This window comes from Periophthalmus magnuspinnatus, chromosome 19 (assembly GCF_009829125.3).
Source record: "Periophthalmus magnuspinnatus isolate fPerMag1 chromosome 19, fPerMag1.2.pri, whole genome shotgun sequence".
In the NCBI taxonomy this organism is placed as follows: domain Eukaryota; kingdom Metazoa; phylum Chordata; class Actinopteri; order Gobiiformes; family Gobiidae; genus Periophthalmus; species Periophthalmus magnuspinnatus.
Window position 1 is genome coordinate 8,172,475 of NC_047144.1, and position 22,427 is coordinate 8,194,901.

General features: G+C 39.6%; 1 protein-coding gene across 2 annotated transcripts in view; it reads right to left on the minus strand.

Annotated features, from left to right (window-relative positions):
- Positions 1-2,039: 2,039 nt before the first annotated feature.
- The window catches only part of slc35g1 (solute carrier family 35 member G1), a 45,657-nt gene continuing 25,269 nt past the window's right edge, over positions 2,040-22,427 (minus strand). The window contains exons 1-5 of one of the 2 annotated variants that reach the window (XM_033985015.2): positions 9,296-9,770; positions 6,796-6,976; positions 5,928-6,062; positions 5,347-5,543; positions 2,040-5,281 (exon numbers count right to left, since the gene is read on the minus strand). In XM_033985015.2, coding sequence (XP_033840906.1) covers positions 4,869-5,281; positions 5,347-5,543; positions 5,928-6,062; positions 6,796-6,976; positions 9,296-9,608 — 1,239 coding nt within the window. In that variant the 5' untranslated portion in view covers positions 9,609-9,770 and the 3' untranslated portion in view covers positions 2,040-4,868. Of the gene's footprint in view, positions 5,282-5,346; positions 5,544-5,927; positions 6,063-6,795; positions 6,977-9,295; positions 9,771-22,427 lie in introns of those variants that run through there. The other variant, XM_055229538.1, reaches the window with a different exon arrangement.

The following is a 22,427-nucleotide window of genomic DNA, read 5'->3' on the forward strand; positions in this document are numbered from 1 at the left end:
AGGACAGGATCAGGTCCTTCGACATAGATTTGGAAGATCGGGGAAAGTCTCACATGGGCCCCACACTCATGTAGCCTGTATATTAATAGGAAGAAATGTGAGACAGCCCCCCTCGAATATAAGATTAATGAAACATACACAGGTGATGCAAAACATATTATCATAGGCATGGTTTTAAACCAACCATCAGTGTATGTGAGCCCCATGTCTGGGGCAGTGTGGGCTTCATATGGGCATGAGTTGTGAGTGAGCTATTGTATGTGTGCCCCATTTGGGTTTGCCAACATGGGACCCTTCTGAGGAGGACATTATGTTGCTTTGAGTTTTCGTTGTTGATGCACTGTATCCAAACGCCATCCTCAAACAGGCGAAATAAATAGGTTAAATACATTAGAGTGTGGCTAAAACAATCTGTGCATCATTGAGGTCAGGTAGTTTGCTCATCATCAGTGATAGTCTACTTGGGTCACTTGATTTTTGATTAAGTCACTTGATTTTTATGATCATTGACCATTATGCCTATATTTCTCTGCGGACCCTTCTTAATATAATAATAATAATAATAATAATAATAATAATAATAATAATAATAATAATAATAATAATAATAATAATAATAATAATAATAATAATAATAATAATAATAATAATAATACATTATTATCATCATCTTTTACCGTACAGTTTTTGGTTATAAATTGATGATTTGCCAAATTTTGAATGGTGGATTTTGTAGATTCCCACTGTGTGTGAATGCCTCCTGGTTCTTCCTCTCTCTCCTCTCCCTCAGTGCTGTGAGCTGTGGAGTGTGGACAGGAGGACAATAACCCAGTCTGGGTAATGCGCGCTGGGTCTTTGTGTGTCACTACATCGGAATGCCGACAATAAGTTCACACAAAAGCCACTTTAATACAGCTCGCAAATCTGCTCAAACACCTCAAACACCTTCTTAACAAATAATATAGTAACAATTCTTTTCAATTCTGCTATTATGCTGTAGCCCAAAGACTGAGTTTGCACATTTTCCAGTAGAGGAAAACAAAGTATGAGTTGGAGAGCTGTGCACGTGCAGAGGGGATGCCCGCTTTCCACTTCACAGCCTGGATTAGTTTCACGGTGGAAAACTGGAGATTCGTTTCCATTTCCCGAGCGCCGCTACACTCTGATGGGAAAGCTTATGGCATGTGACAGGAATGTGCAAGCCCTTCACTCCTTTCACCCTCCGCCCAGGTCCACACTGGAATCCCCACAGCTCCCCCGGTGTCCAGAGTGAAAGCACAGAGCCAGAGCATCACCATCTGCATGTGACTGGAATGTTAGAGTCTAGAGGTTAAATGCCTGGAAATCATCAATAAAACACAACAGGACGATAATTATTCCAGCATAATCATTTAAAAAAAACAAAAAACAAACATGCAACCTTAAAACCTAATGAATAAATTGAAATATCTATAAATTGACAAATAAATAATTTTTGATCTTAATATTAATTGATGCAAAATTCCACCAGTCCAAGGTTAACTTGTATAAATGTTGTGGAGTCTGCCCTCTGCTGTTTAAAACGCCTCTTGTGTCGAAGCCAAATGAAAACCACAAGATCCAATTAACCCTCAGGAAATAAATAAATAATATTCTAAATAGTAGCCCCCTCTGTTGTACTACTAAAACAATAATACTGATTCTAAGTTGTCATTTATTTGTAAGTTCCAACAATGCACAAACCCAGTGAATTCGGTCCAATGCCATAAGCTGTGTGGTGAAACAACAATCGCATCAACAATACAGCGTAACAATAGACCACAATCCTCTGGTGCACGTATTGGAGCAGTGCAGGCAGCAGCTCCCTGACTCAGTTGTTTGTGAAAAGCTCCTATGGACAAAAGACAACAGGCCATGCAGCGGTGACAATGATGTAACCACAGTATTTAAAAGACAGAAACACAACAACAGTTATGAGTGAATAGAGAATACTTTATTGAGAAGTTGTATAAATGATATCTCTCTTTAAAGAAATATACTTTACTACACGTTTATGAAAAGGATACAAAACAGCTTCAAGGTTAAGGCTTATATCTCCAAAGTGATTCATTCAAAAGTAACCGATTATTACATATGGAGCACATTAGAGCGTAAAGAAAAACAATAAATAAAAGTATGCCAGTTTTTAGATGAACACAATTGCATAGTAAATCTGAATAGTGTGTTGAGTCATTGGTCTATGAAACAGTACTATAGTAGGCCTCTATGTGTAGTATTGCATTTAGAGGCTTCGAGCAGTCAAAATACGTATTGTGTTCAGAGGTATTGTAATACTTAAATACATACCATGTCCTTTATAAATACAGTATAATTTAAATATTTATGAAAATTATTTGAATCTGATATGGTTCAGATAAGATACTGAAAGTGAAGCAAAAAAAAATGCAAAATATGAATATGTACATTTGAAACCAGAAGTTTACTAAAATTATTTCTATTTGCCAAATGCCGGAATAAATGAAAAACGATTGTTCTAGACAATTTTTCATCTTCAAAGTCAGATGTTTTCATAAATTTCATAAGTCTTTGGTACCACTGTCTTTAAACGCTATGATTTGTTTTGGATATCCTTCTACAAGCTTCTCACAAGAGTTGGCAGGAATTTTGTCCCATTCCTCATGAGAGAACTGGTGTAACTGAGCCAAGTTTGTAGGCCGCCTTGCTTGCACGTGCCTTTAGCCAGGTCTGCCTATAAATTTTCAATAGAATTGAGACTCTAAAACATTGACTTTGTTATCCTTAAGCCACTTTGTAACCAGTTTGGCAGTATGCTTCAGGTCATTGTCCATTTGGAAGACCCATTTGCGCCCAAGCATTAACTTCCTGGCTGATGTTTTAAGATGTAGCTTCAGTATTTCCACATAATATTCTTTCCACATGATGCCATCTATTTTGTTAAGTGCACCAGTCCCTCCTACAGCAAAACAACCCCACAACATGATGCTGTCACCCCTGTATTTCACAGTTGGGGATGGTGTTCTCAGGCTTGCAAGCTTTTTTCTCCAGATATAAAGATGCCCATTATGGCCAAATAGTTCAATTTTAGCTTCGTCAGACCACAGGACATGTCTCCAAAAATTTATGTCTTTGTCCCTGTGTGCATTTGCAAACTGTAATCTGGCTTTATTATGTTTCTTTTGGAGTTATGGCTTCTTCCTGCAAAGTGGCCTTTTCAGCCCATGTTGGTACAGTACTTGTTTCACTATGGCCTTTTGCTTTTGTTCTTGGGTTGAGGTGCACATTTCGGACCAAAGCACGCTCATCTCTTGGAAACAGAACCTGTCTCCTTCCTGAGCGGGATGATGGCTGGACATTCCCATGGTGTTTATACTTGTGTATAATTGTTTGAATAGATGAGGCACCTTCATTCATCTGGAAATTGCACCCAAGGAGGAACCAGACTTGTGCAATTCTCCACAATTCTCTTCTTGATATCTTGGCTGATTTATTTTCTTTACTTTCAAATGGTGTTACACAAAGAAGCAGTGTGTTTCAGGTGTGCTTTCAAATACATTCACAGGTGTGTCTCTAATTAACTCAAATGTTGTCAAAGACCTGACATCATCATCTGGGTTTTCCCAAATTGTTTAAATACATAGTAATCTTACTGTATGTAATCTTCTGACTTTGAAGAAAGAAATGAAAAATTGTCCCAAAAAAAATCTGGAAAAAAAAGAAAAAAAAAAAAAGAAAAAAAAACCCAAATCAGGCATTTAGTAATAGAAATAATTCTGGTAATCCTAAAACAGGAAACGTTAAGTCTGCTTTCCTGTCAGATAATGAGGGGGAAGTGTATGTGTCTTTTTTATGTTGTGTATGTACACTTCTGGTTTCAACTGTATGAGCTGCAATGATTAACTGTGGACTCTAAAGGCCCACCAAAGAACTGTAGCTCCAGCCCACAGTAAAACACGCTTATGACTATTGTACTCCTCTAAAACTATAATAAAGTTGAGCAATGCTCACACAGAGTGCTAGTCTGCAATGAAGCTTGATCTTTACAGCAACTAATAACAACACAAGACATCAAGGTCATAAGCGGTATCACTGTATCTGCACAAAACATAGGGGAAATATTTATAGTTATTGTTATTGATTGCTTAAGAAAGGATTGAAATACTCAAGTACATAAGTCACTGACCATCCACAGGGCCACTGCTGTTTAAAAATACACAGCCACATGTAAAAGGCACATGTTTTAGCTGCAGGGCCTTTTACATGACAGTGTTTTACACCACCTTTTGAAATATTAGTCCCTGTGACTTAGGTCATAGATACAACTCTATATAAAGGCTTCAGGAAAATTATACTTTCTATCCTTAGACAATAATAAAGTGCAAACAGCTCCCTGTAACAACCCCTCTTTCACAAAGAGAGAAAGAGAACACTATAATAGTGTAAGGGAATAAGTGTTTACTCTCCTATAAAGAAATCTTCTGGGTCAAAGGTCACATGTTTCATCAATTGTTCTGATTTAATCCTCATGTGACAGCTTTAGCCAAGGTGCTGAAGGACCCTCCAAGTGCACAATGTTCAGTGCAAAGCGCTTCCATTATCTGATTTTAAAGTAAAGCAAAACTTTCTATACACACACCAGCTAAATAATTACTACTAAGTTTTGAAAGAATCTTGGTGTGATAATTTCTTAAAAACAGAAAAACAACTTAAATATTAATATAGTAAGGATACTTGTATAGTGTGCATAGAAACAAAGTATAATGCACCATGATGTCTTACATCCAAATAGGATGTAACTATTCACAATAATTCAAGTAACAATGAAATACAAAAAACAAAACAAAAAATCCTTTGAATGTCAAAATAAATACTCAGCTTTTGCGTGAGTTGACGTACCACTTCCTAAGTGCTATTCCACTTGTGCTGGCGACCACACACAACGCCCCTCCCAGGCTCCACCAGGTAGGTGTGCGGTTAAAGAAGATGAACTGAAAGCTAAATGCTAGCACCACATCCACAGTCCTCATCAGAGCCACGGGTCCGGCCTTCTCAATCTGCAGTGCCTTTGTGAGGAAAGACTGACCAGCAATGCCCAGCACCGCTATCAACATTAGCATCCAGCGATCGCGGCCACACGTGGGGATCTTCCACTCCCCAAGGACGGAAACAGTAATAATGCATTCGATCAGTCCAATGACAGCGTAATACCACACAGAGAGGTAGTAGTGGACACTCTTCCCAATCTTACGAAGAATAACTATCGTGCAAGCAGCTCCAATTGCACCTGTGAACAGAAAACAACATGTGTCAGAATAAAAATTACATTCAAAAAAGAGTTCATTGTGGCACCTGCAAATGCAGCTATAGCTCCTTTGATGTGGTTGCTATAGTTACTCTCGATGCCACTGAGATGCTTTCCAAAGATAAAAGGTGGTCGTGCGATGAGAATGACCCCTGTGAGGGTGAAGATAGTGAAGACACAGTCCCAGATTGTACACCTCTCCTTCAAAAATATCCAGGCCAGCACTGAAGTGAAGACTGGATTACTGAAAAAAATCAAAGCTAATCTTAACAACACATAGGGCAAAGTTATATGGCCAGTCAAAATCTGATAACTAGAATAATTAAATAATAATTTGATCAGATTTTTTGGAGTATGTTTTCCAAATATACTCTAAAAATCCACAGATTATCAGATTCTCTTGGACATGTAAACAAAGTATTATAATTTCAAAAACGTAACATTTTTCACACATGTCTGTGTTTTTGTGACAATCATGAGGAAATCAGATTACTCATGACTCATTACTGCTTACATGACATTTCAGTAAACTGATGCTGCAGAAATCAGACCAGATTTTTGGGTTGCATGTAAACAAAGCCAGTAACTAAGCACAACGGGAGAGAGCTTTTAATCCAAATATCCTCACCTGAACATGATGACAGTGGCGTCTGCTAAAGGCATCTGCTGCACAGCGTAGAAGAGCAGGATCATGGCATTGGAGCCAAGGAGGCCACGCAGTAACAGAAAGATGCGTTTGTCTCTGGGGCCAATGAAGCCTGTCCTGAGGCACACATACTGATTTCAATTCAAGTTTATTTAAGCAGCACATTTAAAACAACTTCAGCTGACCAAAGTTCTTGACATTTAAATTAAAAAAAACAAATATACAGATAACACGATAACATGACAGATACAAAAATTGCAATAAAACACCAGTCTAGTCTTAAACTGGGTAACAGACTGAGAAGATCTGACAGGCAGAGGGGGCTGTTCCATAGTCTGGGAGCTACCACATCTGAGGAGCACCATTGGAAACAGATAAACAGATGAACACATGTTGGTGGGTGATGGATGTAGTAATAACCTGTAATTCGCTACACAGAGGGCAGGCTGAAGGAGAACAGTAACTATATGGCTCTATGAAGTGTGATATAATACAAAGGATTGGGGTTAGGGATGGCAGAAAGATTTGTAGTTTTGTAAATTGAATGTTGAGCTTATTTACCTGAAATGTTTAACAAATAACATTACTTTCTAGAAATGTTATCCATTGTGCAGTTAATTCACAGGAAATGTGTTTGTACATTCTGAATACACTGTTAGTAACAGTGTCACATTAACAATTTCCAATAATTACAGCTTACAATATTTCAGCAACTGCACTGTATGTGTGAATAGGAGAATGGCTGACTTTATATTGGAAACAGCTTTTATAGTTTGAGTTGTATAAACAAATTCTTAACCTAGCATACATGACCTACTATCAGGCTGTAAGTAGTCTATGTCATGCTTACTTGTGATAAATGAGCAGTGGTGCCACAAAGAGCATCTGGAAGAAGCAGCGAATGCCACTGATCTCTATGGCATGAAGTCCCTGGATGGTTTTGACCAGAACAGTGATGATGGAGAAGAATACAGTGGACAGAAGCGCATAGAACAAACCAAGACCGGCACATGGCTTTGGTTTCTCTGTGTCTGTAAGAGATGATGAAAAAACATGTGAAAACTTCAACTTACACGCTATTATTTACATACTTAATATTTAGACTAAGCCATGAAAGTTATCTGAACAGGAAGTGCACACTAAACAAAGTCTTTCTTTCTGGGTAAATTAACTATAACAAACCTTACAATATGAGAGGGGCAATTTGGTGTTCAAATTGGAATATAAATTTGTAGCCTACTACTGGTTAAATTCGTATCAAGGGTTTGAAATTAATCAACCTTAATTGAACAGACTGTGTGTGGGTGTTAAGTGTGTGTGCTATCTGGCCTGCTCACTGGCCTCTCCAAACGAGCCTTAACACAGCTGCAGTACATCCAGAACGCTGCTGCTCGGGTCCTGACTAGAACCAGGAAGTATGAGCACATAAGTCCTGTGCTCAGGTCTCTGCACTGGCTTCCTGTAGCTCAAAGAATAGACTTTAAAGCAGCTCTGCTTGTGTGTAAGTCTCTCCATGGCCTAGGTCCAAAGTACATCTCCGACATGTTAGTGCTGTATGAACCATCTCGCAATTTGAGGACTTCAGGGATCGGCCTCCTGCTGGTGCCCAGAGCCAGGACTAAACATGGGGAATCAGCGTTTCAGTTTTATGCAGCTGAAACCTGGAACAGTCTTCCTGAAGATGTGAGACAGGCCTCCACTTTGACAATATTTAAATCCAGGCTCAAAACGGTTCTGTTTAGCTGTGCATACAACTGAAAGATTTTTATTCTGCACTCTTCTCTTTTAATGTTAATTTTATGATGATTATTTGTGATTATTTATGTTTTGATTTGTGTGATTTTAATGTCTTTCTTTTTCTGTAAAGCACTTTGAATTACCTTGTGTACGAATTGTGCTATACAAATAAACTTGCCTTGCCTTGCCTTGCCAAAGGAGTGCTGTCATGCCCTAGATAATATAAATGTCAAGCTGGTTTACAACACGTCACTATCTACTGTAACTGTCGCCATAGAAACCTCACTGTACATAGTGAGTTTGTCAGAAGTTTCTCAGAAGGTAAATATACAGTAAAGCAGCAGACCTATGGCTGTTGAAAAGAACTATATTTGTCACACAGGGACAAGGGGCCATGTGGCTTTAACTTGGAGGGCAGCTTAATTTTTTACAGTTCTGTAACATGATAAGAGCATTATTAGAGATAAGAGCGTGATGTTGTAAACAAGTGTGCATAGTCCTGCCTGTCAATGATGTAGGGTGGCCAGATTTTTTTAATCAAAAACTGACGACTTCCCCAGGTTGGGTTGGTAAGTAACAGGGTCATCACTACTAGACCCTTTTTACTGGGGCATGTGCCCCTGTACAAATCAGCTGGGCTCCAGAAGTACCACAGCAAAGTTTGAATTGAATTGAATTGAAAGCAACATAAAACATGAGCCCAGGTGTACTGAAAGTGTACTGAAATGTTTCAGACTTTAGTTTTGTCAAGACACTGGACTGTCTGTCCACAGCCTGGTGTGAGGCTGTGACTCACAGCCAGGGGGCGCTCAGTGCGCAGACTGGAGAGCTGGGGTGCACAGGGAGGCAGCAGAGTGCTGGGGATTCACTACCTCTGGCACAGGAGTTGGACACAAATGATTAGTAGCTTGTAGAAAGCACATATTAAGTTTAATAAGAGTATTTTAGTTGTACTAATAATAACATAGATAAAAGCCTACCTTTATTATTTTAGGCTGCTAGATGCATTTATTCATATAAAATTCGCCACATTACAGGAAATTACACCAGTCCTAACGGGGGACCTCAGACGTTGCTTGAAAGAGGTGCACTACACATCAGACTTTTTTGGGGAAAAAATGTAGGTACAAATGAAAGGGGTCGGTCCCCCAGTGTAGATGTAGATCTAGTGGCGTCCCTGGTTGGTAATAATAAAATTGTGAAAAATGTGCGTAATTAAGAATATTCTTATGCACTCGTCCAGTTCCTGACTTATTCACATGTGTTTCAAGACTCACATGTGGGTCTGAGGGACTTCTGTCGGTGCGTTTACTTTGTGTTCTTTCTCTCTCATTTTATTTTATTTATTTTTTATTTATTTTTTTATTATTATTATTGTTGGAGGGATCAAATTGGTCAAAAATTGGGACACCTAGGACTCTGTATAAAACTGGGACAAATCAATGTTTTTGTATAAATCTGCCGGGACAGGGGACACTGGGCCCAAGCACGGAGCTGTCCCGGGTAAATAGGGCCGTCCTACTGTGATGTCCTTTATTAACAAAGAAAGACAAGGACCTCACATGTTGTAGATATCTGTTGAAAAGTTTGTCAGATTGCTCAAAGTCTTGTACCTTTGGGTGCGCTCTCAGTCCGTGCTGATGTTGACTCTCTGACGCAAAACGCCGGTGGACACAGTGTTTTCTTGTGGCGCTGTTCCGGTGCGTGCTGATTTCCTCTCGTCTCTTTCTCCTCGGTAACATCATCACAGCCGCTCCACGCTCTGGATTCTCCCTGTAACGGGCGCGTTTGTGCCGTCTGCTCGTCGAAACACTCACAGTCTCCGTCGTCGTCGGTGTCATGGCTGTCAACTTTACTGAAGGCTACAGTAATGCCATCCTCCAGGGTCAAAGCCCGCTCGTGTTCGCTGTGGTCACAGTCTCCCATGGTAAGATGTGGCGGCCGAGAGGCAGCATGCCGCGGACAGACTGCTGTCTGCCTTTGTCCCACTCAGCTCCCGAGAAGACAAGGTTAATGACTAACCTTGGTGGCAGGATATAAGCTCCTATGCACTGGTTACTTTACCCACAGGGGGGCAGAAATGAACCCGGTGCAACTGTGTGGACAACTAAAACCTTACCCGAGGTTCCGCCCACCTCCGGGAGGTTGTGCTGTGTTAAACTAAGCTCCTAAAACACACACAGCTCACACTCACCTCACAGAACAAACGCTCTGCTTTTGATATGTGAGGCTTAGAATACACTTAAAACTAATGGAACACAACTCAGTATAATAATACGCAATAATAATTTTACTATAGTCCTTTGCCATAATAATAGTATGTAATAAACCTACATTATTATTAGGAAATAATCATGTCTAACTTAGGGGCCAAGTTCTACATTTTCTAAAAACAGTCTTTTTGGAAAATCTACAACAGCAGTATTATAAATATAAATTACTTTACAAAACATATTTGGCAAATATAAATGCAGTGAGTTAGTGTAACAGTGTTTTGTGTAAGTCTCAGAAAGAGAACATAATGAAAATACAGGTAGTGGGTTAGGAGGGAAAAAACAACAGAGGTGTGGACAATGGGGGGAGACAACTGTCAAGAGTACTGTGAAAGAGAGCACACACAGTGGGACGCTTCTGGCAAGTTATTCTTCCAGAGGTATTATTGTCAGGGGCCTTTCAGAAACCATGTGATAGGACTTTTTGTCCAAAATTTCATCACTTGACTCATTCCCAACTGTTTTTTTTTGTTTTGTTTGTTTTTTTGTTTTTTTTTTAATCAGGTTTATTAAACCTGTGGGTATTCATCTTGTTGCATTGTAATGACCTGGCCTATGGAGAACAATGTCTAAACCAAGTAAATTATAGCTACTACAGGCATATATGAAACATATGTCTAACCTTCATCTTATATAATGCTTTTACAGTCACTTTACAATTTTGTGTGTTATTCATTCATACATTACTAACAGCAACTACACCAGCTCTAAGCAGGGATGACCACAGGACTAAACAGTGACAAAAAAAGGTTTCAGACAGGACTAAATCAATGTCAAATTCAATCCCGACTTTAACTGCTAAATTTGCCTGAATGGCGGGAGGCTTAAATACTACTGGTTCCTGTGTTCCAACGCAAAAAGAAAGATGTGGTCATCGATAGCAGCCAGCGCGAACCCTCTTGGGGCTTGGATGTTCAGCTCCTGGGATGAGACAAAGTGGCCCCTCTTAGTGTCCCATTGAAAGACCTGTGTCAGAGAGTAGTCGCTGCCCAGGATGGCGTACTGCCAGTTGCCGATGGTGACAGGCTGAAACACCATGGAGCCGCGAGAGGGGAATGTCTGGACCTCTTTGAACATGGCTCCGTCCCAGCGCATCACCTTGGAGTCCCCAATGAATCTTGTCAGGCAGATAAACAGCTCACCTTTAAAAAAGAGACAGTGGACAAGTTGTTTACTGTTGCATTCAGGGAAACGCGAGGGTTATGCAAGAGGTTATCTCAATGTCCCAAACATTGCATCTGAAAATGCAAATACAAATAGTCAATATTGAAAGAATTTAAAGCTTTTTTGTACAGGTTTATTCACATTTGATCTAATAACTCTCTTAGTCATGGCCAATGAGCATTCTGATACATCAGGGTACTACTATCATGTCACTTTGTGTCCCATGTCAACATTTCTAAGATGTCTTTAGGATAATACAGTAAAGTACATTTTACAAACAGTATGTAACTTTCTAGCCCAAAAAATAGACTGGAAAAAGCATGTTTTTGTTTGTTTGTTTGTTTTGTTTTTGGTTGCAAAATTTTAACTTTTTAATGTAATGTGCCACCTCCAGAAAGTTACATACTGGAGGTGGATGGTGAGACAAACATCATAACATTGTATTCTTTTGTAAGTTGTAGGTTTGTGATCAATCATTTGTGTTGTAGGAAAATTACAGTTCTAATTGAAAAGTAATCCATTAGCTTGGTGAGTTTTGAAATACAGAAAAAAAAAGGTTTATTGTTTGTTACAGTAGATCTCCCCCAGTTCCCCTCTCAGTCTGCTGCAAGACAACAGTTAAATTGCTGTTCTGAAAGAAACATTTTGTGAAGCCCAAAAATGTTATTGGTTAGTTGTTAGTGTTGTTAGTGTGTGATTATTGAGTAATGAGGCAAAAAAACAACAACAACAACAAAAAACGAATAACAAAAAAGAAATATAAAGAAACAAAGAAATGTAGAAAATGAGTGGATCAGCTGAAACTGCATCCTGTCATGTTCTTGTTGACACAGTTTACAATGGTTTAAGCTGTTACACACATATTTGCTGATGTTGCATAATTCACACTACACAGTTTTGCTGATCATTTCTAAGGACACACAAATGCACAATTGACTTCTTGTGTCACGCTCTGTACTTAACCATTTTCTTTTTTTCAGTTTTTGTTTTTCAATTTTTTGTATTTTTTTCTTTACTTTTTTTTTACACTTAACATTGTGACTGAATTAGACAATAGTGTTTACATGTGTAAATTTACATGTGTCTGCATTTTGCAATTACATAATATCTCCATTCTTAGACCTAGATGGACTGCTGAATTTACTCTCCCTCATGAAGAAAAAAAACAAAAACAAAGTTAATCTGTCCTTACACTCAACTACACAGGGACTCTCACCCTTTTGCCTTTTACCAGATAGTAACCCTAGATAGGAGTTTCACCTAGTGACTGTTCGCTAAATAGCAGGGACTTCCACCTGTTTGACTGTTTACTAGCTCATTACAACTAGAGGGGAATTTCACCCATGACTGTTTGATAGTTAACTGTAATGACTCCTAAACCTCATTCTGGAGAATAAATTCAATTAGGTCCCAATACTAGATATTATATAAAGCAAAGATTAACAAAACATGTTCACCTTTACACAGTGTCTCACAGCTTAGTCATAGGTGGAGCTACAGTCATCACAGTCTCATGGACTAGACCCGGATCAGGGGCGGGGCTAGTGACTGGGCACAGTCAGCACAGCAGGGCTCCTCAGTTGGAATCCATTTCTGTCCAGATCCTCTTGAAGTTTTGCTCCACATTTTAGATGTTTTGCCATTCGTAACTTCCAATATCTTAGTTTCAGTGGCTTAAAAGGATGAGTGGTCTGTCAACTATGTCCCAAAAGTGAGGAAATCAGGAGTGATGATGGCCATTGTTGTTTGGATTGTATTAGCAGCATGTTGTTAGGGCAGCATGGTGGTACACACATGAGATTTTGGAGCCAAAGATACTGAAAAGTTGTGAGATACATCAAAAATGGTATAGGATCAGAACTATGGCCGTTGGGTATGTGTAGTTAAGCATTTTGCATTTCCAAAATACATTCTCCTTTGGTTTACCAGTCTTGGTAGATGAAGATTTCCTTTTCAAATGGAAAGAAGTCTGTATTGGAAAAGTTCACCAAGTAAACCTTGTTCGAATCCAGTGGTGGTGATCCAGGACAGAAACCAATGTCCATCCATGTTCTTGTTTGAAAGATCCATGCATCAGGACAGAAACCAAAAGAAAGACAAAATTCCATCTTCTTTGGGTTCTGGACGACCACTCGTGGATCCCACTTCTGAAATTGAAATACAGAAAAAAAAGGGTTTATTGTTTGTTACAGCAGATACAGACAGGACAGGGCCCAGGCCTGCCCTGGCCACAGACTGGTAGCCTCCCGGCCTCTCCCCCAGTTCCCCTCTCAGTCTAAATCCAAGTCTAAACAACCTCCCGAGCATCTGAGCTCTGACTATTTTATAACCGAATGACAAAACTACATACATTTCAAAGCAGAGTGACTTTTGTTTCACAGCCATGAAATAATGAACTTTTACACTTAGACAGGTAGAACAACAGTGAAATTGCTGTGGGATGGAGACAGAGCTTCACACATGGTAATGTCTGGTCTGGGTCTGGCAGACAGACACAGATCAAATGCTTTTAAAGACACAACATGAATATACTTACATTTTTATGACAATTTGTGTGTCAGAAAAATAAATGTCTAGCTACTACTACTTCTTCTGGCAGCAGTTGTTATTGGTAATGACATATGTATTGGCAGCTGAACTGAAAAAGCTGGATTGGTACATCCATACATTGGTCCTCAATGGTTATGTAAACACCTTAAGCAATAATGAGTTCATTGCCCTGTGCAGAGGTCTACAGGTGAATTGTCCAGTTTGTCAAAGGTAGAAATGCAGCTCTGACCTTTGACCCGAAAGTGCTTGACCGAGAACACATCCTCCATGTCGGGTATGTCCGTGCGGCGGTCAAACAGCTTCATGATGCGGTTCCATTGGTACACCACAGGCCTCTGGGAGCTGCTGGACAGGATCAGGTGAGGCTTTCCGGACATCTCCACATACTCCACATCTGTGTCCCGGTACCAGGGGTGGAGGGACTGGTGAGAGTAGAAGCCATTACCGTTCCACTTATACACTGTGGTGGAGCCAGCCTGCAGAGAAAAGGAAATCCATTTGGGTATTTGAGAGCATTTGGTAAAACAGAGCATCTGTGAACATTGATAACAGAAAACAGGGTTAATAACCTTTTCATACAGAACTGTGGTAATTGGCTAATTAAAAAAATCACCAATTACAACCTAAAAGGTTTCGTAATTAAAGTAATAATATTTACAATGCATTTATATATAAAGGTTGATCTATAGTGACTGAAGGCTTCTAGATAACGATATGAATGAATTTCTTCTTTCTTGCCACCATTGCCACCATTTTTGTTATAAAATGCCTTTTGCCGTATGTTTTAGAGTCCGTAGTCCAGATAAAAATGATTAAAATACTCAGAATCTGAATGAGACCACACTCTCTTAAGTCTCAACACACGGGGGATAAAACAGACTGGACAAGATTCCAGCAGGACCCTCTTCTCAAATGTGTTAATAATGCATCTCTTGGGGACTTCCAGTCTGGTGGAAAGGCAGCTTAAATCTCCATCTCCAAGCGGGTCTAATTGTATGTACGCCAGAGGAAAGTAAAAGAAAGACAAGAGGAAAAGTGCAAGTTTATACAAAAAAGTCTTTGTCACCAAGTGACAACAACGCATGTGATAGCAGCAAGCTAAGCAAAACTAATAAACAATCCACTAACAAGCTAACCAGTGACGTTAGCGTGGAAGTTGTTAGGGTTAGTATAATTGCTGAAATACAAAATATACGCACAGGTGTTCAAGAGGTCAGAGATAAAACTGAAGAACTCAAAAAAGACCTCTCTGATTTTAGAGGAGAGATGAACTCTCAACTCAATGCTGTGAAGACTAATGTGAACCAGATGAACAACAGAATAGAAGAAAAGGAACAAAGAGTCACAGAGATGGAGGAATTCAGCACCGATATGAGAGATGATTTATCCTACACACTCTCGTAGTAATAACATAAGAATCCATGGAAGACAAGAGGGAGCTGGAGGGAAAAATATGATGGGCTTTATTGAAAACTTCATCAAAACAGTTATCACTTCCTGACTCTATTCTAGGGATACGGTGATGCCATCGCTCTCTTGCCACCCAGCCTCCCAGAGTAGCCCAACTGAGATCCACAGTGTTGTGCTTCCTCAAGTTTAGATCCACATGGAACAAGAAAGCTCAAAGTGTTTTTCTTTGAGGATGATTACACTAGTGACACTTTGTCAAAGAGAAAAGCATATGCCCACATCAGGACAGCACTTAAAGAAAAAAAGTTTGCATTTCCAGATACCCTGCGCTGCTCCTTATACACCTCCAAACCGGCCCGGTGATCTACAACAGTGCGAGGGAAGCTGCAGAAGAAAAAATGAGTGATTGATAAAGGATCCACACAACAACGGTGGGGGGACCCACTGGCATAAGGATGACAAAACCATCGTGGCAAAATGCTGGCACATCGCAGCACCACAATGAGATGAGGACTAAAAGTATTCAGGAAAGATTAAAAGCATTCCAATGTGACAATGGCACTTCCCAAGAAGTTTCTTTCACTTCCAGTGAAACTTCATCATTACTTGCTGCCTTCCACATTTACAAAGGTAATGTTGACTCCTGTGCTGAAAGTGAATGCTTGTTTTCCTCCTATGTGACCTGTGTGAACTGGTACTAAATCAAATCACCACACATTATACTCTCCATCCCATGCAGTTTGGCTTCAGAACCAATCACTCGACCGAAACAGCAACTTGCTATTTTACTGAAAACATCAGAGCACTGCTAGATCGAGGTGGGGTAGTGGGGGCTGTATTTTTAGATCTAAAAAGGCCTTTGACACTGTAAACCATGAGATATTGATGTCTAAACTCTGTACATTTAACTTCTCTCCATATACACTGAAATGGATCAAATCTTACCTGGCCAACCGCTCTCAACATGTCCACCTTCAGTCTCAACAGTCTTCAGCACTGTCTTTGTCCACCGGTCTTCCCCAAAGGTCCACAGTAGCGCCACTGTTATTTTCACTATACATTAATGATCTTCCCTCCGTTTGCAACAATGTCCACATACTAATGTACGATGACAACACGGTAATATACACACATGGCAATAACAACTCACTCACTCCATGGCTCAAATCTCATCTTGGCTAAATCACTCCTGTCTTAAATTGACATAATATACATACAAAACAATAGCAATGATTTTCAGTAAATCCAACAACATTTCTCATACAGTTCCAGACATCCTTGTCTCTGGAGAACGGCTGCAGATTGTCCCATAATACAAATATCTCAGAATTCTAATAGACTCAAAATTATCATTCAAATCTCACATTAATAAAATAAGTAATCATATAAAATTCAGTATTCGCAACTTCAAACAGATTCGGCATCAAATATCCACCCAAGCAGCTAAAATGTTTATGCACTCAATGATTCTCTCTCACATTACAGACTGTTTACCCGTTTGGTCCATGGCAAATACCACAACACTGAAATCTCTGCAATCACTCTACAAGCGATCTGTTAAAATTCTGGATAAAAAAACAAACCATTTTCACCACTGTCCAATACTCCAAAAACACCTCAGCCTGGATAACATGATCAAATACTCTAATCTCTGCCTAATCAATAAAATCATTCACAGTCTATCAGCTCCACCACTCAGTCAGTTTATCTCCATCAGAACCACCAGCCACAGTAGAACTAGAGGAGCAGCACGAGGAGACTGCATCATCCCCCTCAGGAAAAGTTCCTTTGGGCAAACAGCCTTTTCTGTTCGTGCTGCCTCAGACTGGAACCTCACACACACAACCATCAGATCCACTAACACTTACCACACCTTTAAAATACAGTTAAAACAATGGCTAATTGAAAACCAGATCTGTGAACATTGACTTTATCCACTGTCGCTGCCCCCTGCTGGCCTCTTGCCCTGTGTCTGTGTGTGACTGTCATGTATATAGTGAATATATTTCTCGACTGTTTTCTATGTATTTATTTTATTGTAATTTTTACTCTTGTTTTTAGGTGGACAGTATCTGCTGTCAAGGGACTAAGGATGAAAAATAGCCTTTGGCTAATTCTGGCATATTTACAGAAATGTTAATTAATATGCACTGTCCCTGAAATAAACAAATGAATGAATGAATGAATGAATGAATGAATAAATAAGCAAGCTGCCCTTATAGAAATTCGTCAGAAACTGCAGCCCACTCAATGTGAATGGCTTGCATAACCCAGTAAAATACAAAAAATAATAAATAAGATGAAACGTGAATAGCAGGACGTAATATTTTTGCAAGAAACTCATCTTACCAATGCTGACAATGAAATAAATAATTAGACAGTTCAAACATATATACTATTCTTAAAAAAAGGAAATGCTAGGGGGGTATCAACTCTCATTTCAAACAATGTAAATTTTGATTTCTCTTCCCAAATCACTGATACTGAAGGACGATACGTATTACGTTTTACTGAGGTTAATTATTGAAGATCTATCACCCCCCAGCAAATGATAGACAATTTATTAAGAAAATCTTTGACTTAGTTTGTACTGAAGTGTCTGGGGTACTTGTATGTGGTGGAGACAGGAATATCCACTTGCACCCGCTTGGTCTGGTCAGATTACTGGTGGACACTGCCTTATATTTGTCTGAAGGGAGGAGCAAACTACACTGAAACTGTAAACAGCTTTTGTTTACAGTTTCTGTATGTAGGCTAGGTCTATTGAGATACTATAAGTGTGAACTGAGCTTGAGATCTACCTAGCATAATCACTCAACCTAAATGAGGCTACAGGCTAGCTCAATTGTTTTCTTTGTTTCCTTTAGGTCTGAGGATGGAGTTATAGATGGGGAATAGATGATGTCTAAGGCCTCCATTCCTGTTCATGGTTGGATTGTCTTTCCTAACAAAAATTGCTTCTTTAACTCCTCTCTCAAACCATTTCTTTTCTCTGGCTAAGAGCTGTACCATCTGATGGAGGTGTATGACAGACTGTTGCAGTGTGGATAACTCTGAGTTTGTGCTGCAGTGGATGGTTTGAATCAAACAGCAGGTATTGGTCAGTTTGTGTGGGTTTCCTGAAGACCTGTAGCTAATGTTAAGAAGGCCAGTTTGTTCTCCTTGCCCTGTTCCTGTGTGAACTTGATGTTTGGATTTACAGCATTTATATGTGCAGTAAAGGGTTCCAGATCTTGAATTTTGATTTTAGTCCAGTTGTCATCCATGTATCGATACCAAAGTGTGGGTGGAGTGCCTAAAGTGTGGGTGGAGTGCCTGGGAATGAGGCCAAAGCATCCTGTTCAAATTGTTCCATATATAATTTAGCCATACTAGGAGAGTCCGGTGAGCCCGTGGCACAGCTGTGGATTTGCCTGTAGAAGTTTCCTCTAAACTGTAAATATTTGGCATTTAAACAAATTTCCAGCAGTTTGCAGATTTGGTTGTGTGTCAGTTTAGTTCTCTCTTTTAGCTTAGTATCCTGCAGTAGCCTCCTCTTTGCTGCCTCCACCACTACTGATGTGGGGATACAAGTGAAAAGAGAAGTCACATCAAATGAGACCATGGTCTTATCTGAATCAAATTGTAGATACTTGACTTTGCTCATAAATTCTGCAGTGTTTTCAATATGCTGCTCCGTTTTGCCCACAAGAGGAGCTGGGATGGTCTTCAGATGTTTGGCCACATTGTTTGTGATGGAGTCTGTGCTACATACAGTGGGTCTGAGGGATACTCCTTCACTGTGAATTTTTAGAAGGCCATAGATGCAAGGAATGAAGTCACCAGGACACAGTCTGTAGTACAGCTGTATATCAATGACTTCTTTCTTCTCCAGCTTCTGTAAGCAGTTTATGGTGCTCTTCTTGTACCCACTCATAGGGTCACGTTTCAACAATTAGGTGGCGGGTCAGTGAGGGGGCTGTTCACTTTAGCCTCGTAATCAGACGAGTTCAGGATCACGGGGCATCTCCCTTTGTCAGCTGGCAGAATGTTGATGTATTACAGCTGTAATATAGCTCTTTGTTATATGGACTATACCATGGTAGTAGACTAGCTGGTGACCGCATGTTTTAGTTGTAACAGTAATTCTCCAGTACAAATTATCTTTTTTTTTTTTTGCTATTGTATATGTATAGTGATATAGTTCAATGCATTATTCTTGCATGCTAGAAAGGTATAATGGTCTGGTACAAACCAATGGGACTCTGTGGGGAAGATTATAGGTCACTTGGTTTAGTTTACAACACACACTTATATTTAGATGTGCTCTCAGGTCAGTCATGATTGGGTCTATCTTTACTTTAGGCTGGCTTAGTTTGCACTGCAGTAAAAGTTAAACTGCGTAAGAATGAGGAAACTTTAAATTCACAATTAATTTCCTGGTTGTCTCCCTAGTTTCCTGCTGGTAAAGCTGGTAGGGAAATTATTTTTGTTGCATACTGCTACAACTAGGCCTACCACACTACACTCTATATTACACTACCGCAAAACTAATATTGTACAAGAGTTATTTACTATCAGAGTTAAAACATTAACAAAAAATATTAATAGGATTTCCTCTATAAAAAAAATACTTGAGTAAATGCACTCAATAAAAATATTTAAATAAATCTATTTATAGAGCCATGTAAACTCTAAAACTTACTACGTCACACTGAGTTGTCACATTTGGAGTGACTGCTATCTGCCCTTCAGAAACCTGATCCAACGCCACCTCCTGCCAACCACCTCTGCATGTCGCCACAGCAGCAGCACAGACACCGACAGGGGCAGAGTGAATGGTAACAAGCAGTATGAAATATATTTTAAAATAAGAAAGAAAGGCTTGTCTGTCAGTACTTACAGATGTATCAGAGTCTTCAAGCCCCGGAAAGCAAAAGGAGATATGGAGGCTATTTTGTTATTTTCAATGAATCTGCAATATAGACATTACTGTAAGCACTCCAAAAATGTATCAGATGACAAGGTAATATTCAATTGACCTGTAATTTCAAATATCTAATAGGTAAAATTTATATGGTTAATGTGCAGATTTTTCTACATTGTCTTGGATTTGTGAACCATACGGTACAATAAATACAGAAAACTGCATTGGTAATAACTTGAATTGTTTACAACATCTACTGCTACAACTACTACAACTACTATGGATACTTCAGATACCTCAGATACTTCAGATACTACAGATGTGGTAGTCCTAGGAAAGAGTCTTTGTCAATAAGATCAAATGTGTTGGCAGTGAAAAACATATTTTAAATGAATTATATATTATACAATATATGAATGTGTGAGTGAATGGTAGTTAACGTGTAGCCTACAACTTCACCACCTTGAAGCTATCCCTGCAGCTATAGTACAGTTTAGTCATATTCATCACATGGTTTGTTCCTCTGGCGACCAGCCCACAGCAGTGCATTCCTGTTTAGACTGATTTGGTGTTTTATGTGCATATGGAGTCACTGATGCCAAGAAACATATGTAGTTGGAATGTTTTGATGCTTAGTGACAAAAAGCTATTATGTGTCATTATATATATATATATATGCAGCCAGTTCACTGTCCATAGAGCATGTGGACTGGAGCGGAGTTCATAAATTAGGGGACAAAATTTTTTCATATTAAATGGCCCTTACGTAAATTGAAAGCCATATTTAATAGTTTTGAATGCATCATGTATCAATACAATCAATAAACATTTTTTTCCATATGGCCCAGCCCTCAGTCCAGCTTTCGACCAATTCAGCACAAAGTAAAAAGATTAAACTTGAATCGTACTGTGCATTTCCATCTGAAACTCGCCAATAGGCTTCACCCTAGGGACCCCTCTCCTTTGTTTGGTGTGAGAAGAAAAGACACATCATATGACCACAACAGAAGCACATTCCTAATGGCCACTAAAGAAAAGGAGCTGACTAATGTCAACACAAAAGAGCAAAAAGAGTCAAAGAAGAAGAGGATGAATAAAGAACTGAAGATTCCCCCTTTTCATCTATTAATTTCATCCATCTGAATTTCAAACATTCTAGAGTTTAAATGTCCTATATTACTCAAAACTAACTTTGATCTGTGGCTAAACCACTTTAATACCCAGCAAATCCACACTATATACCTCTGTATTTTTAAACAGGATATCAGTCTGGGCACCACTCCCTCTTCTTGTCTTGAGCCAAACAGTAGGCTACTGTGCAATCAGATTTGTTTATTTTAATGATGCATGAAACAAAGTTGCTCATTGGTCACCTGTCATTTTGAACACAAGGAAAATTCTCTCACCTCAAAGTTTAGTGTGTTACTCATTGAAACCCACCGAGACACAGGCAGAAACATGCAAACTCCACACATAAAAGCTCTATGTGCAGTGTACACAAATGCTACAATAGTGACCTCTTAATCATGAAAACCAGGTACTGGAAGTTAATGTATTATTAGTTTGTAACTGTTATATATATTTCACAAGAACTATTCCATTGAACAAAGTGCATTGAACACAAAGGACAAAAACACTCAATTGGCATTTGACAAGAATCACAAAAACAACATGTATGCTTTAAGAATATTATATTATTTGAAAGATGTTTTAGTTCATGTTTTAGTTGATGGGGGAAACCGGAGTACCCGGAGGAAACCCATCCAGACACGGGGAGAAACATGAAAAACTCCTCACAGGCCTTCCTGTGAGGCATGAGTGTTGTCACTCAGCCACCGTGCTGCCTACACACAAAAACAGAGAAGAGGGGTTGGTCTGGTCTGCTGCAGGAGGAGCCCTCGTCACCACCAGCTCTGTGGGAACAGACACAAGAAGAGGGGGAGCAGAAAACTTTTTTTTTTTTTTTTTTTTTTTTTTTTCCACACAAAACACAAAAAAACACACTATTTACAACAAAACACCTACGTACAATATGATACAGTGTCACAGTTAGTTGACACCTGTGGAGTCCCAGGTCAGAAATGATAGAATACGGGACATGAATGATCTGAGGGCCCCTGGAATAGCAGCCAAAAGCGTAGCAGAGGGAGCAAGGAGAGTCTTAGCAGGAAGAGCAGAGAGGGCTTTGGTAGGAGGAGCAGAGAGGGCCTTAGCAGGAGGAGCAACACGGGGCTTAGTAGGAGGAGCAACGCGGGGCTTAGCAAAAAGAACATGGCGGGTGTCAACAAGGCGAATAGGGAGGGGCTTAGCGGGGGGAGCGGTGCGGGGGTTGGCAGGGAGAGAAGGGAGGGGCTTAGCAGGGGGAGCAGGGCGGAGCTTGGCAGGAGGAGCAGGGGGGGGCTTTGGACGAGGAGCGAGAGAGGCAAGGAGGGTCATAGGAAG